The sequence below is a fragment of the Hypomesus transpacificus genome, unplaced genomic scaffold (assembly GCF_021917145.1).
Source record: "Hypomesus transpacificus isolate Combined female unplaced genomic scaffold, fHypTra1 scaffold_55, whole genome shotgun sequence".
Classification (NCBI taxonomy): Eukaryota; Metazoa; Chordata; class Actinopteri; order Osmeriformes; family Osmeridae; genus Hypomesus; species Hypomesus transpacificus.
Window position 1 is genome coordinate 213,657 of NW_025814032.1, and position 16,308 is coordinate 229,964.

The 16,308-nt window shown below is 45.2% G+C and overlaps 1 protein-coding gene across 4 annotated transcripts in view; it reads right to left on the minus strand.

Annotated features, from left to right (window-relative positions):
* pi4kaa (phosphatidylinositol 4-kinase, catalytic, alpha a) overlaps positions 1–16,308 on the minus strand; it is a 227,268-nt gene that overhangs the window by 48,120 nt on the left and 162,840 nt on the right. For 3 of the 4 annotated variants that reach the window (XM_047017382.1, XM_047017383.1, XM_047017385.1), the window contains exons 36-39: positions 13,772–13,992; positions 11,737–11,892; positions 11,577–11,656; positions 9,960–10,159 (exon numbers count right to left, since the gene is read on the minus strand). In XM_047017382.1, the coding sequence (XP_046873338.1) occupies positions 9,960–10,159; positions 11,577–11,656; positions 11,737–11,892; positions 13,772–13,992 (657 nt within the window). The remainder of the gene's footprint in view (positions 1–9,959; positions 10,160–11,576; positions 11,657–11,736; positions 11,893–13,771; positions 13,993–16,308) is intronic. The other variant, XM_047017384.1, reaches the window with a different exon arrangement.

The following is a 16,308-nucleotide window of genomic DNA, read 5'->3' on the forward strand; positions in this document are numbered from 1 at the left end:
CCAAGTGTGGAGTGGGGTTTTGGTTGTGCGAGTATAGAGTACAGGTGACTGATAACTCATGCATCATTGGTAATTGTGATGGGAATTCAAGTTGATTCCATATTGATTGAAAGGGTGCAGGCTTATCAGACATTCGTTCCGTGATTTAGTGTGTTGAAAATGGTAAAACCATTTCCAAAGACAGAAGAGGGGGGACTGATACCCGGGTTTTCTATACATGTGTGAGGTTGTCTCTTGCTGTGGTCAAGAAGTCAAGCAGCAGGTCTCGGACAATACACATATAGATAGGAGAATGTGCACTTTAACCTTTGGACAGAGCAACATGCAGAAAATAGTATAAACGATGAGTGATTGCTGCACCACCTGTGTGTTGTTCTTCCTATGCCTTAAGTTGTGGAATGTCTACTGTTTAAGGATATGTTTTGGTGGTTACTATATTTGTATGGTCCAGCTCATATATAATGTCTACCTGAGAGACATGTTTGTCAGTCATGCCAACCACTTTGCCTGTCGTGGTGACCTGATCCGAGCAGCTCGATTAATAAACAAAGTCAACTCTTTTTCATTGTGGTGCGTTCCTTGGCCCATCCTCCGACAGAATATCATCGTAACACAGGGCAATCGGGCAGTGTGCGTCAGTCATCGGGGACATAAGGCGTCTTACTCCACCTTCCTTCCTCCGCCCACTACCACACCCATATTAGCAGCGCATTTCCATTGGGCCACGTCCGATAAGGCGTCTTTGAAAGACGCGCAGATACGCACACACTCACCCCGGTTGTTGTATGATCAGTGCTGCTGCCAATGTTGTTTCTGGTCCCGCGTCTGTTGGCTGTCTTGTTTTTCGGCTTTGGCATGGGCGGCTCCTCTGATTCGGAGCCGACCCGTTTGTTGGGGGTGTTTGGTGGAGGGTTCCAATCAATCACCCGGAGGTGCATGCTTCGTGGACCTCGGCGACGAGGGGAATGGCCAAGTTCAAAGCATCTCAAGTCTGGCCCAGAGATCGGCTACCATCAATGATTGGCCAGTCAGTGGCATCCTTGACTCCCTGTACGACCGGGGTGTGTCTCCCCCCAGACGATGCAACTACGAGGAACTGTTCGATTTTTTCGTGGAGTGCGGCGGGGTTGCTCCTACTGCTCCCCCGAGCGCTCCGGCAGGAAAGGGGAAACGGGGCACCTCTTCCCAATCGGCATCCAGAAAAAGGGCTTGAGTCCTGGAGAGGAGCCCGAACCTCCCGTTCGGACCCGGTGCTGGTGGCCTTTTTGGATATTAAAGTATCTCTGGCTGACATGGGAGCTTGTGTCGTCACGTTGGTGGGCAGGTCAGCGACGGCGTTGGCTCTGCAGATCCCCGGGTCCGGAGGCACTCCGGCGGCCTTGGACTTCGCCGCAACTCCAAGGTGGACTCTGGCTTCCGCCTTACCAGCGGTCGCTTCTGGGGCGCCGTTCCTGTCTCTCGCTGCCGGTATTTCTGCCCATCTGAGGAACCAAATCCTGGCAGGTAACAATGTCAATCTAGTGAATATACTGCTATGCTCTGTGGATTTGGTGGACAGGTGGGTAGTCGAGTGCGGGGAAGTGTCCGTGCTCCTCAAGGGGTGTGATCCCAGGATGTCCAAAAACCTAACTCTGCCCGACTTCTACGAGGCTTTCAGCGTATACCGTGACATGCTCTGCGAGGCCTACCCTGAGCGCCGCGTGGAGTTCGATACCTATCTGGCATTGATTTCCGATCTAGCAACGTGCTGTGGCGGAACCCTATTCTACGAGTACCACAAATGCTTTTCTGCCAAGGCTGCGTTGTACATCCAAAAGTTCAACGTCCGTGTGCTTGACCTCGATCTGGTCAGCAGGGTGTTCACTGGGCATGCGCCGATGTGTTGTTCTGTGTGTGGTTTGCTGGCCCACACGGTGAATCTGTGCCCGAGGACTTGCACTGCCAATCAACACAGAGGGGTCGGCCTACGGAGCATCCACCTCGGGCGGTGAAGCCGGTCGGAGGAAGGTACGGCCCTCCTCCGGTGCAAGCACCTCGCTTTGCATCACGTACAACGAAAGTGTTTGTCGATTTACTAATTGTAGGTTTCTGCATGCTTGCAGTTATTGCGGGGATGCTCATCCCCAATCTGTGTACCCTCGTCGGGCCCGCCCGGCTCCGAAAGGGGAAATGATAAACACCCGTCAACCCCACTCGACGTGTCAAGACTTTCTGCCGCGTTAGGGAGGCATCCCAATCGCTGTTTTATGTCTTATTTACTCAATGGTTTGGTGCATGGGTTTCTTGCTGGTCTTTGTTATCTGCCTGATGTGAGTCATGAGTGTCCTAATTTGCAAACGGCGTTCAAAGAGCCGGCGGTCGTCGAAGCGCTCATTGAGAAGGAAATGGCTAAAGGGTTCATGATCGGTCCTTTCCCCGTGCCCCCTTTCGCCCCTTACTGTGTAAGCCCCATAAGCGTCGCAACGCGAAAGTATTCTGGCAAGAAACACATCATAATTGATTTGTCTGCCCTTTACGACGGCGTTGTACCCAGCATTAATAGTTTGATCCCACTGGAGTCTTTTTCGCTGTACTATGCTAGCGTGGATAATGCAATCAGCATGATTAAAACCGCAGGCAGGGGAGCGTGGCTGGGGAAAGCCGACATCACCGACGCGTCTAAGGTCATGCCCCTTCACCCCTCTCAGTGGCATTTATTCAGCGTTAAGTGGGGCAGGAAGCTGTACTTCTCCGTCAGGTTGGCATTTGGCTGCCGCAGCAGCCCGCGTATTTTGGACTTGCTGTTGGAGGTGCTGTGCTGGATCCTGGTTAATGTCCACAGGCTGCCGTCCGTCTTGCACCTGCTGGACGATTTTTTGGTGGGGGATTTTCCGTCGTCTCTGACCGCGGGCTGGTGTTGAGGGACAACCGTGGGCCCGTTCACCTCTTTGGAATTCCTTGGTATCAACCTAGATACCATGAAGGCGTTGTTACCCGTGGAAAAACTGGAGCGCGTTCGAAGCGTCCTGAAGGCCGCTTCGGGCGCCGCTTCGATGGCTAAACGTGAGCTGCTTTCGTTGCTGGGGCATCAGAATTTTGCGATGCGCATCATACCCCAGGGCCGCGCGTTCGTGTCCTGTCTCTTGGTTGTGGCTAAAAGCGTGCCTCATCTCCGAGACTGCGTGGTGTTGGACGACGGGTGCCGATCGGATTTGTGTTTTTGGAGCGTGCTGTGGGAGCTTTGGAACGGTACCAGTTTTTTCTATCACGATTCTGTGGCGTCGCCCGCGCTCTCGATTTCTATACGGTCGCGGCTCCCTCAGTTGGGTTTGGGGGGGTTTCACAGCAACGAGTGGTTCTCCGGAGCATGGCCCTTAGAGATAGTCTCTCTAGCTCCGGAGACTTACTCCACAACCCTACAGGAATTATATCCAATTGTGATTGCTTGTCTATTTTGGGGGCATTTATGGTGTAGGAAGAAAATAACCGTGTTTTGTGACAACGAAGCTACTGTTTACATCATCCATAAAGGGAGGTATTCGGTGCCTTTCATTAATCGCTTAGTCAGATGGCTAACATGGACAAGCGTGCTTGGTAATTTCATATTGCGAGCCGCATTTATTCCAGGCCTAGAGTACAGAAGCGCAGACGCTCTGTCTCGTTTCAACTTTCAGGAGTCCTGAATGCTGCGACCTCACGCGCTACCAGACGGGTTGGCATGTCCGCCATTACCCCTGACTGTACTAGACTAGGCCCGGGTGCGCTGCACATGTACGTTGTATCGGCTGGTGAATACATGAGAAAGGGTATCGCCCCATCCACATTCAAATCCTACGACAGGGCATGGCTTCAATTCTCTGGTTTCTGCGCCGCATTTGGTGTGAGTCCTATGCCTGTGAACATATCTGTGTTGTGTGCCTTCATAGTTCATTGCTTCGAATCACCGAAGCTGCATCCCTCCTCCATTAAAGCACTGGTGTCAGGCATTCAATTTCATGTACGTTGTTCAGAGCCCTCAGCATGCAGGCTGCTCGGGAACCCAAGTATCCGCCTGCTGAAGAACGGGCTGAGGAAGCAACGTCCGGAGACCAAAGATAAACGTTTACCAATCACCTTAAGCCTCTTGCACGCGCTGGTGTCCCATCTGAGACAAGGGTGCTTCGGGCCCTACGTCGACACTCTCCTTGAGTCAGTATTTTTCACGGCCTTCTATGGGTTTTGCGGTGTGGGGAATTCACCACCAGGTGTGCCACTTTCGATCCATGTCGTGACCTAACCATGTCTGATGTTTCTGTGGCAAGCATCATGGTTACAGTTGTCCTAAAACATTCAAAGACTGATGTTGCATGCAGAAGTACCCCAATCGTGATTGCTCGAACTAATTGTGCTTTTTGTCAACTCTCCTCCATGTCCCGGTACCTGCTATGTCGCCCACGGGCGACGCAATCCGAGCCCTTGTTCGTCACCGACGAAGGCAAGGCCATGACGAGATCCTGGTTTTCGCAACGACTCCGCATACTGTGTGCTTGCTGTGGGCTGTCCCCGGAGCTATACACAGCACACTGCTTCCGGATCTGGGCAGCCACCTGGGCATCATCCAAAGTGCCTACAGCCGCTCTGAAAATGATGGGGCGTTGGTCTTCATCGGCATACGAGGGCTATGTACGCCCCAATGCCTTGGACATCATCGGAGCCCAGAGGTCTATGAGTTTTGTATGTACGGAGCCTTGCGGCCATATGGTCAAGCTTAACTACTGCATCAATAAACGAATGGCATTACAGATGGTGGCTAGGTCGGCTTCTTAACCCATAGCAGTAGAATATCTCTTTAGATCTTGGTTCAGGCGTAGTGATCCGCAGACGTGCTCTGATCTGGTAGCTATCAATCAGAATCCATAGTGTCTGAACCGAGATATCTCTAGAGATGCCCTTGACTCCAGGGAACGGTGGGTGCTCTGCCGACACATTTGTTTATTCATTCTCACATAGGGACATTGATGGTACAACATGCACGGGCGCTAGAGGAATGGGTCTCTAGAGACAGCTGTAACTCTGCCCTGTATGGATGAGAGGTTACCGGATCACAATAATGGTAGAATGTCTCCGTAGATCTTGGCTCAGCACTGGTGATCCGCAGGCGTGCTCTGATTCGGTAGCAATCGATCAAAATCCAGCGTCCGAGTCAAGATATCTGCGGAGACACCCTGGACACCGGCCAGGGAACAGCAGGTGCTCTGCTGACACTAGTCATTCTCACTAGATAAACATATCTTCGTGTTCCAGCATACGTGCTGCCTTTGTGTACATCCTGATGGGTTCGCTGACGGGCGCAAGAGGGGCAGCTCTTTAGAGGTTGTTATCTGCCCGATGTCGGATGAGAAGGGTACCGGGGAGATGGTCGTTGTATTTGGCTTGACGCAGGTACACCTTCCGTCCAGCACCGGGTCTGGACGGGATGTGCGCGTGGGACGGCTCGGTAAACCGCACATCAGATGATATGTATAAATGACTAAATGACTAAAATGTTAATGTTAATGTAACACGATTGACATGCACACATAGTCATAGTCATCACTAATGCTAGCATGACCCCCGCATCCAGGAAACGCTCGTTTTTGCCACTAGTACGTACGTAGTGGGATGTCAGGGGGTTCTCCTGTGGCTCAGGAGCAGCGGCGCTCCGCTCTACACATAGCCTGGCGGAGTGTTTGGGGGATTGTATCTCTGTTGCAGCATGCGAACTTATGTAGAAGTTGAGTGGAGAACGGTGCAACAGAGAAAGATTTTGTTGTCTTGGCCGGAGAAGATAATGTCATTCGATTTGGATGTGATTCTTATAATAAGCATATTCATTTTTCAACCCAGCGCGTTAGCATGAGTGAAGTAGGGCTAGACCAACGTACGTTTTTCAGGTGGTAGGCTACATCATATTCGACGTCGAACTATGAAAAATAAACCGTTGTTGGCAGAGTTTGCATTCAACGTTTTTCGAGTCACCCGGTACTCAGTAATGTAAATCTACTTTTATGAAATACCACAGATCTGTTTGCCATTTTGACTAATAACACCGACAAAGTAGGCTATGGTAGAGTTTGTAGTTCTGCAGCCAATTGTGCTCGTGTCGTGTGCAAAAATACCAAACCAAAACAAAGCGCAGATTAACGAAAGGGAAACAGTAACACCTTTTATTTTAAATTATATATTTTTTGAGTTGCTTTATTTGTCTTAAATAATACAATCTACAATTTATGTAGAACATTTCGTTAATTCAGCAATGATGACACAAGCAGGAATCAGATCTCACACTGCCATACGGCAGCGCGACAAAAAAAATCTTAGTCGACCAAGAGCATATAAACCAGAAAATCGACTAGTCGACTGAGTGGGGACAGCCCTAATGTGTGTTGCATCGAGGAGGCAGGGAGAGCTTCCCTTAGATCAGGGGTCGGCAACCCAAAATGTTGAAAGAGACATATTGGACCAAAAAACAAAAAACAATTCTGTCTGGAGCCGCAAAAAAATTAAAAGCCTTATATAAGCCTTATAATGAAGGCAAAAACATGCTCTAAGTGTCTATATTAGCTATATTAGCCTATTATCAAAATGATAAGTAGGCTACAAAAACATAATGAGCATTAAAAAAGCTAGCTAGCTTCCGTTACCTAGCAACCTAGCATAAAACTCGTAGCCATGCTACTTTCTGCTAGTGGTACTTGTTAGCCTCCTCATTGTAACATTTGAAGCCATATGATAAAGTTTCCATAGTCGATAAGATAGATAGACTTTATTAACCCCCGAATGCAAATTATTGTGTCCAGGCAGACAGATAGCTATAAAGCTCACGCAGTCCAGAAAATCTTTGATCGATAAGTTGGATATTATAGCTACAGTACAGTACAGCAGTAGCTAGCTAGCTAGCGATCTCAGTCACTGAGTTTGATACACCGTTACAATATTAGCACTACCGTTATTCGCTAACAATATCAACAGCAACGACATCGGGAACGTCTCGTTTTTCAGTTCACAAGATCATAATCATGAAACGTGTTATAATCATAATAATCATAAAACGTGTTTGTGGTTAAATGACATGGAAAATCATGTTGGCTTCAATGGCTTGTTAAGGTTTACTATCGCCAGCCAAGATCGATGTTATCCACCCCAGTGTTTCCCACACATAGACTAATTTGTGGCGGTGCGCCACAGAATCAACACCGGCCGCCACACATTGCGTTTCGTAAACATTTTTTTTTATCGCTATTTAGGTAAAAACACGCAGCGTATTCGTTCAGCTGCATTTCCTTTCCCTGCTCTCCCTCCGTCTCTTTCACGCACGCGTCTTTCTCACATACACACACAGTCACTACGTCAGCACACGTTAGCAACGATGCATACGCCGTTCTAGTGAGACCGACAGCTACATCAGCGAGCCTTCAGCATTAGTGCCGTAGCTAAAGGTCTAGGAAAGTTGAGGCTACTTTTCGCTAGGTACCGACGGACATGTCTTAATCGAAGGTTCCCCTTCGTTGTTTTGGTGAGAAGTTTCAAGAGCTAGCTACTTACCCGGCGTCATGGAGCCGACCAGTTAAATAGTTATTTAGCACCCTGTATGCAGCGTCGCTACCTGCATATGCAGAAATTATTTGTTTGTTGTTGTTGATTGATTTTGTGAATTATTTCGACCCCCCCCCCCCGGTCTGACATGAAACAACACCCCCCCCCCCCCCCCCCCCCCCCCCCGCCACATATAGCTTTCTAATCTGTGGGAAACACTGCACCCGGAAGTAAGATTTTTGTTGTTGTGACGTTGGACAGAAATTGTCATATAGTTTTTGTCTATCGGAAAATAGTAGGTTGTAATGTTCAGAATCACACATGTGTGACGGTACTCTGTGGGGCCCGCTTTCGAATTATCACATACTTGTGACGCTACTCCTTAAGAGGTTAAAACAAAAAAATATGTAAACACCGCTTTTTCCATTTTCATATTTTTCTAAAAGCTCCAGGGAGCCACTAGGGCAGCGTTAAAGAGCCGCATGAGGTTGCCGACCTCTGCCTTAGATCATCCACTCCGCCAAAGTTAAATCTACATGTCCATGTCATGTAACAATAAATGTTCAAATCTACTACGCGATTTTCTTGACTGAATTGGGATTAGACTGATTATTACATATTAAACATAGGATTCCTTAATGTCCTAACCCAGAGGTCTTCAATAGGGGGTCCGCGGCGTGGAAATGGCTAATTCAAAAGAAGTTTGCAACGAGCAAGCTAGCTGCTGTTGCTAGCTAAACTTCACTGAGTGAAATGTTTCTTTTGACCTAAAGTTTAGGCTGTGGCATTGAAGACACTGACGCACAAGCTTGAGTTTAAATACATTATTTAATGTGACATTACTTACTCGACATGCAAGTTTTGATTTGCTCAAATGTACATGTATGATGCTGCTAGTACACCGCGGCACGATAAGATACTCGCTGTGCAACAGCACATCTATGCACGTTGTATCCATGCGTCGTTGCTAACGTGTGCTGATGCTGTGACGTTGGCACCACTGAGTACCCTTTGTTGACACAAAAACTTAAGTTCAGCCTAAACTGTGCAACGGAACGTAAATAAAAATACAAGCAACTCAATTTCTACCAAGACAAAACTTTTGACACCGACGTTGTCTATGTAGTCCAAATATTGTCAGATCCTTAGGGATGGGAAAAGAAACAAAAATTATTATAGCTGCGAGCAGCAATGAGGTGGCCAAGCAGTCAAATGACCCAGAAAACATTTTAGACATCCTCAGAAGAGGGTAACGAGTACACGCAGCAAGTTTGGTGTGAATCCATCAAAGATTTGCTGAGATACAACCCAACTTCCTTCAACTTCATGTGCTTAACGGCACATTTTGATTGCCTGTACCAGGCGAAAGGTTTCGAAAATCAATAAACCATGTGATAGGTTTTGTGAGGCTTGGTCTGAAGATAACCTCTGCCAAATTTGGTGACGATTGGACAACATGTGTAGGAGGAGTAGAGATTTTTTTCTTCTTCAATGAATTCAAAATGGCGGCCGCATCAATTTGGCTATTATCACAAATTATTATGAGTCACACACGGGATGTCCCAGGACACCAAATTGTTTAGACATCTTCAGAAGAGGGTTCTGAGTCATCGTACCAAGTTTCTGTTGACATCTCAAAGATTTGCTGAGATTTGACCCAACTTCCTTTTTGGTTGCTTTGTTGCCGATTTTGATTGGCTGTACCGGACAAACGGTTTTGAAAATCAAATATATAAATAATACCTGAGTGAGGGTTGCTCTGACTACGATGTGTGCCAATTCTGAGAAAGATTGGACACAAATTGTAGGAGGTGAAGCAAAAACACGTTTCCTTAAAATTCTAAATGGCGGAATATATATATAACTGGAAATTGACGTCATCGATCCAGTCATTGATCTCGTCTCGATCCAGTAACTGAGTTTGAACTACATTCAACTGGCTTTATGGAACTGAATCAACTGGAAATTAGTCAGACAAACTGACATAAGCCTGGTTTATTTGGTAAACTTGGTTTATGGACCATGCCTCTGAAAGATCTAATTGATCCCTGTCCCTGTTTTTGAGATGGCAAACTGGGCCAGAAATATCAATTAGAAATTAATGTCCTGCAAATCACACATTGCATTGTTGCATCCACATAAGAATAAAGTGTTCTCCTGGAGCATGGAATTATTTTCAGCATTTACAATAAATCGTGTAAATGTAAATCAAACAAATCGAAATACAAAATACTTTTCTGAACGTTCAATGCGTTTGCTACCGGTGTTCCACAAAGTCTAGAATTATTTGGCAGTTGGTTAGCCCCGGCTAAACATACTGTTTACTATTGTCCACCCTAGAAAAAGGTGTGCCATGGGAACCACTGCTGTAATACTGTGCCACTCCATGTGCAAATATCTGTATGTGTGTGTGTAGCTATAAGTACCTCGAGGGCAGTTGCATAGCCAGGTAAGGAGCCATGCTCCAGGCCAGGTTGACATTGTCCTTCCACTGCTTCTCTGTCAGACTGATGTACTTGGACCTCCAGTTGGCAATGCTGGTCTCCACGGACTGCTCTGTAGAAATGGCCAGCTCATGGGTGGACAGTGGATTATACCACATTGTCAAGCGCTCAATCTCACTGGCCTGGAGAAAGTAGAAAAGGGAGGAGAAATCACGAAGAAAAGGAGAAATAAAGAAAAGGAAAAGGGAGGAGGGAGAGAGAAATAATCAAGTCTTATTTTCAAGGGAACCAATCAAAAGAATACAAATTAATGAATATATACAAACATGTACACTCACTGGCAACTTTATTAAGTACACCTCTTCAATTGCTTGTTAACACAAACAGCTAATCAGTCAATCACATGGCAGCAACTCGTGATGTGTAGACGTGATCAAGACGACTTGCTGAAGTTCAAACCAAGCATCAGAAGTGACCGAGCATTTAAGTTACTTTGAACGTAGCATGGTTGTTGGTGCCAGATGGACTGGAGTTTTACAGAAACTGCTGATGTACTGGGATTTTGACGCACAACCATTTCTAGGGTGTACAGAGAATGCTCCGAAAAAGAGAAAATACCCAGTGAGCGGCAGCTGTGTGGACGAAAATGCCTTGTTGATGTCAGAGGTCAGAGGAGAATGGGCAGACTGGTTCGAGCTGATAGAAAGGCAACAGTAACTCAAATAACCACTCGTTACAACCAAGGTATGCAAAATACTATCTATGAACGCACAACACGTCAAACCTTGAAGCAGATGGGCTACAGCAGCAGAAGACCACACGGCGGGTGCCACTCATGTCAGCTAAGAACAGGAAACTGCGGCTACAATTCGCACAGGCTCACCAAAATTGGACAATAGAAGATTGGAAAAACGTTGTCTGGTCTGATGAGTCTCGATTTCAGCTGCGACATTCAGATGGTAGGGTCAGAATTTTGCGTAAACAACATGAAAGTGTGGATCCATCCTGCCTTGTATCAATAGGTTCAAGCTGGTGGTGGTGTAATGGAGTGGGGGATATCGTCTTGGCACACTTTGGGCCCCTTAGTACCAATTGAGCTTTGTTCAAACGCAAAAGCCTACCTGAGTATTATTGCTGACCATGTCCATCCCTTTATGACCACAGTGTACCCATCATTGGTTGGCTACTTCCAGCAGGATAATGCACCATGTCACAAAGCTCAAATCAACTCAAACTGGTTTGTTGAACATGACAATGAGTTAACTGTACTCCAATGGCCTCGACAATCACCAGATCTCAATCCAATAGAGCACCTTTAGGACGTGGTGGAACGGGATATTCGTATAATGGATGTGCAGCCAACAAATCTGCAGCAATTGCGTGATTCTATCATGTCAATATGGACCAAAATCTCTGAGGAATGTTTCCAACACCTTGTTGAAAGTATGAGACAAAGAATGAAGGCAATTCTGAAGCCTAATAAAGTGGCCAGTGAGTGTATATCCACATACACATTTGTCAGTGGGAATAAAAGCAGAATAATAATGTCCACCATTCTCACACAACTAGGAAGAAGGGAAGAATAACAGACTGTCTCACCAGAAGAGCCAGCAGCAAGGTCCTACGCTTCATGTAATACTTATGCAGCTGAGTGCCTTTGTTGCTTTTCTTAGAAATTCCTGGAAAGTGACATTGAACAGGTAAAATATGTTTATGTTTGTATTTGTGTGTGTGCATATGTGTATGTTTGTGTGCATACCAGATTTCTTAGATGTTGTAGACATGCCACTGGAGAGCGGGTATGTGTTGATCCATCCCTGTCCACTTTGTTGGGAGCGAGAACTGGAGTCCATGTTGTTTCTGGGGTCAGCAGCAGTCATTACAGACAGGCTGTTCAACGAGGGATCCTGGTTGTCTATGCACACAGATTCACAGTCAGTAGGCATAGACAGACACACTTTCATTCTTTCTTGCTATCTCTCAAAAGTTATCTTTCTCTTTCCCCCTCTTCCCCTCTGGGTTTCTCCTTGCTCACTTTGACTCCTGTTCTTTTGAAACCTGGTAATATATTTCCTTCTTATCTTTCCTCTCTTTTTTCAACCTCAGGCACAAGACACATAGGTGGTTTAAACAGCTATTCTCCGTGATCCAAACCCCAGACCTGAGGTTTGTTTTTACTACTTTCAGCTCCAACTCTCTTTTCTGTTCCTCCATGTCCCAGTATGCGAGTCACAAAGAATGTTTGCCAATTTCTATCCTGTAACCCTCTCCTAAAATGTTGTTCATTCATGGTGATCTGTCTCTGTTCCAATCCACTGCTCTGCTCAATCTTCACAAACACAGAGCATCCACAAGAAAAACAAGTGGAGTGAATTTTACTGATCTATTTGATGGAGGGAGACATTTTTGACAAGCGAAGATGACTCTGAGCAGTTAATCCCAAAACACTGAGATTGAGAAGAGGGAAATCCTATGGTAGTAGAAGATGGCTAGAGCCACTGCCTATAAAGGGTCCATAAATTGTCCACTTCCTTTCCATTTCGTTAGAGATGCTGTAAAGCAAATTCCATGATTCGCTTCTCAGTACATTATATACGTGTAAAATTAGTTCCTGAAAGCAAGTGCAAAGCACAAAAAAACTTTGTCGCACTGAAATGTGGAGTTAGACCGTTGAACAGTTTCTCTTTCTCTCCGTTTTCAGCTCAGGTTTTGTATAGGCGGGGCAAAAATCCGACCTATCTAAGTCACAGCGACCTATCTACGTCAGATCACAGACGGTTGCATTTTGTTAATCAGCTGGTACGATGCAAAGACAAATTAATTAACACATAAAACACTCAGAGACTGCAGGTAGGTCTGTTCTGATAGTGTTGCTGTTGTTGCTGAATTCAATCAATTCGAGGGGGCGGAGCTTCAGCTCCTTCGGGCGACACCCCCCCCAGTCTCAAGCAGAAAAGACTGCTGATTTTCTCACGATTTCAAAGCCTAATTTAACATACTTGTCAGTTTTTTTTCATTTGAATTTGGATGGGTAGTTAACAACACATTCTTCTGTGGTGTGATGAACTTAAAACTCATTTTCAATTCCACTTTACAGCACGTTTAAGAATGGAAGTATGCAACCCTCAAATCAGTGGCTCTTGGACAGTCTACTTTGGAGCTTGTCAATGTGTATGAGTGTGAAACCAATTATTTTTTTCTCTCTCTCTTGGGTCATATCAGGAGTGCAAAGGAAAGGGAGGTCTGGATGGGTAAATGCGGGCGGGTCAATTTCTCAATTTGTACTTTCCAGTTTTTTTGTTTGACAAATTGACAAATCGATCTGGAGGGAGCAACTGCTCCAATGAGGCGTCGTGATGAGAATCATAGAAAATGGAAATCAGTCATGCCTTTTGACACAGGTAACAAATCTACACTTCACCTCATGGCTGAATGATGAGAGTAGGAAGAAAGTGGTGGTCAGAGAGATGAAAATATAGAAAGCAAAAAGAGAGGGCAAAAAGAGACTGAAGTAGACAGAAGACGACAAGGCAGACAGACGTGGACAAAGAGAAAACAAAGAAGCAAGAAAGTGTGCTAGAAAGATAATACACCAAATCCATAAATTGATAGGCCAAAAGATTGACAGTCAAATAAAAACATAGACAGACGGATGACCATAACAATTGCTCAATCTACCAGTCTGTCTATCCTCAGCCCAGTGGTGTACAGTCCAGAAGTGCATTTGACCTGTGTAAAACCATGCCTTGGGCAGTAATAGTGGTGTACTCTGGGGTCCATCGCTGTAGGCTTACTTAAGATCGATATTGGAGAAGTGCTGGACACAATAAGCGATCCGAATATCCCGGCAGAGAGGGTGCTGGGGACGGGGTTGGCGCCAAGCTCACCAGGTGGGACCAATTGGCATGCGGCCAGGTACTTCTTGTCTGACAGGATGCTGGCGTAAAAGCGGGTCATGATGCTGATGTCCTCACGGAGATGCTTGTCCCCCTGGGTGGGGAACTTGGGGGTTACACTGGGGACAAGCAGGGAGAGAAGCTATGAGTTAGTATTATTCATGGCTTAGAGTACTGCATACTGGACAGACTGTTAGGTACAGATAGGTACAGCTTGTCACCGTGAGTGAAAAGCTTCAGTCATAGTGAATAGCCGAAGAAGGAAAAAAGAGAAAAATGATGTCACCAAGGACAGAACTGAAATGAGTAGGACACAGAGTTTGTTTTCCTTTGTATTTAATTTTTTTTCTATGCTCTTTGTGTGTCGCTATGTGTGTGGTATGCATACAGATGTTCTTCATTTAAGTTGATCATCTCACTTCAGCAAAATGGTGCAATGTGTCGCATGATGGTTTATCTTTTTCTCTGCATCTTGGCTTACAGATCTTTCATCTATAACAAGAGCCACACTGGTTCTTCAGATGTGACATCCTGAGTGACTGTGTAAGGGTGGGTGTCGTTATTAAATGCGTATGTAATTTGAACATTACTTTGACCATTCTGCTCCCATAGAGTCAGACAACTGTAATTCTTTTAGTATTTGCATAATTTGATTCATGTTAATACACTGTTTAGTTTCCCATCTTCCTTTAAACCATAGGGGAATTTGTTTTGGTTGTTTGGCCAATATTTAACCCCCTACAACTGTATGGAGCGATATTAGTGCAAGCTGAATCGGAAAAGCTTAGTTATGTGTTATTTTGCCTACAAACATCTCTGCCATTGTCTATACCATGCTATTCAAATGAATGGTTGTCAGGTGTGCTTGAGCAGGGAAACATCTAAAACATACAGGACAGTGGACCCTGAGGACCATGGGTCGGTTGCAAAAAACACCTTGTTAGGATTTTCCTTAAAATAAAATTGGTTGCACAAAACACTTAAGTCTTCAGGTATTTAAGGTTTTCTCCTTTTCTTAGACTTATACTTAAGGAATCTCTTAAACTGTTGCACCATAGACCTTATCAACCAAAGTAAGGAGAATTACTTAAGGTACCTCAGACTTGACCGTAACCCACTGTTGCTTGCTTTTCTACAGGTACACTTGCACTTATAGCGATTTGTGTTGTTTAATTGTAACTTTTTTAACTACATGCTCTCATGATTCTTCCCTTTGGCATTTATTTTGGTTGTTCACAATATGTGCTTCATGTTTTGGCTACCCGCAATGTTTTTGGGGCTATCTTGTTATTATCAGAGACCTATGCACTTTGTAAAGCTCTCTCTTGGAAGTCGCTTTGGATAAAAGCGTCTGCTAAATGAATAAAAGTAAATGTTTCTCATTAAATACATAGTGGTGGCCTGCCCGAGGTTCGTAATTAAGCGAAAATCAGCATTTTTACACTTCTAATAATGACAGATCTCTGTTGTGTTTTGCAACCTTGCAAAGCATCTCTCACTCCCACGTTGACTCCTTAGCTAAAGACGTTACTGTACCTGATAGTTCTCGCCAAAGTCAACTGGCACACCCAGCTGCTTGTTATGGAAAAGAAATGTATAACATATGAAATCTAGCTAGCTAAAGTAGCTCTAGTGCCAATTATGTAAGCTAGCTAGCCTAGTTAGAATAACGTTATTACCAGCGACTCTGACAACATATTCTAATTGTTTTCAACATTTGAGGAGCAAGGTAGCTCATCATGAAACAATAGGTTATTTGTAATCATGTATATTTTATTTTCGAAGATAGAAACCAGTTCAACACAGGTAACAACTTTAGAATTTTTTTATCTTCTTTTCTTCCATTCTTTACTAATAGCCTAGCTAGTTGAGATGAAAATGGTTATAACAAGTGCTAGAGCAAGCAAACAAACGGTCTCCGTAGAAACTGTCAAAAATCACTTTCAATACTGTAAATCCCTTAACGTCTTTAGCTGAGGAAACCATTTAAGGGATTCTGTGCAACACCGTTAAGTAATTCCCTTTGCTAAGGAGAAATTAACCCTGAAGTGTCATACTTAAGGGAAAAACTTAAGGTGTTTTGTCCAACCAGCCCATGGATTGAACACCCCTGGTCTAAACACTTGAATTGTGTGCATGTGGATGTGACAATCACGCCTCCCAGGCACAGAACTCGGACACCAGTGTACATAGTGCTCTCCCTCTCTGTAATTATCGGACTCAGGAGAAGTAGTAGCGATCCAAGTGCGGGCTTTTAATGGTAGTATAGAGTAGTCAAGCAGGTACAGGTTGTCAACAAGCAAACAGACCAATGCAGGCAAAACCAAAGGATAGTCGGTTCACAGGCTTGGGTCGAACAGGGGCTGGCAGGAATTTCAGAGGCTAGGCACCGAGCAGGTACGAATGTCAAGCAGGGGTTGTTATCTCGGTTTCTA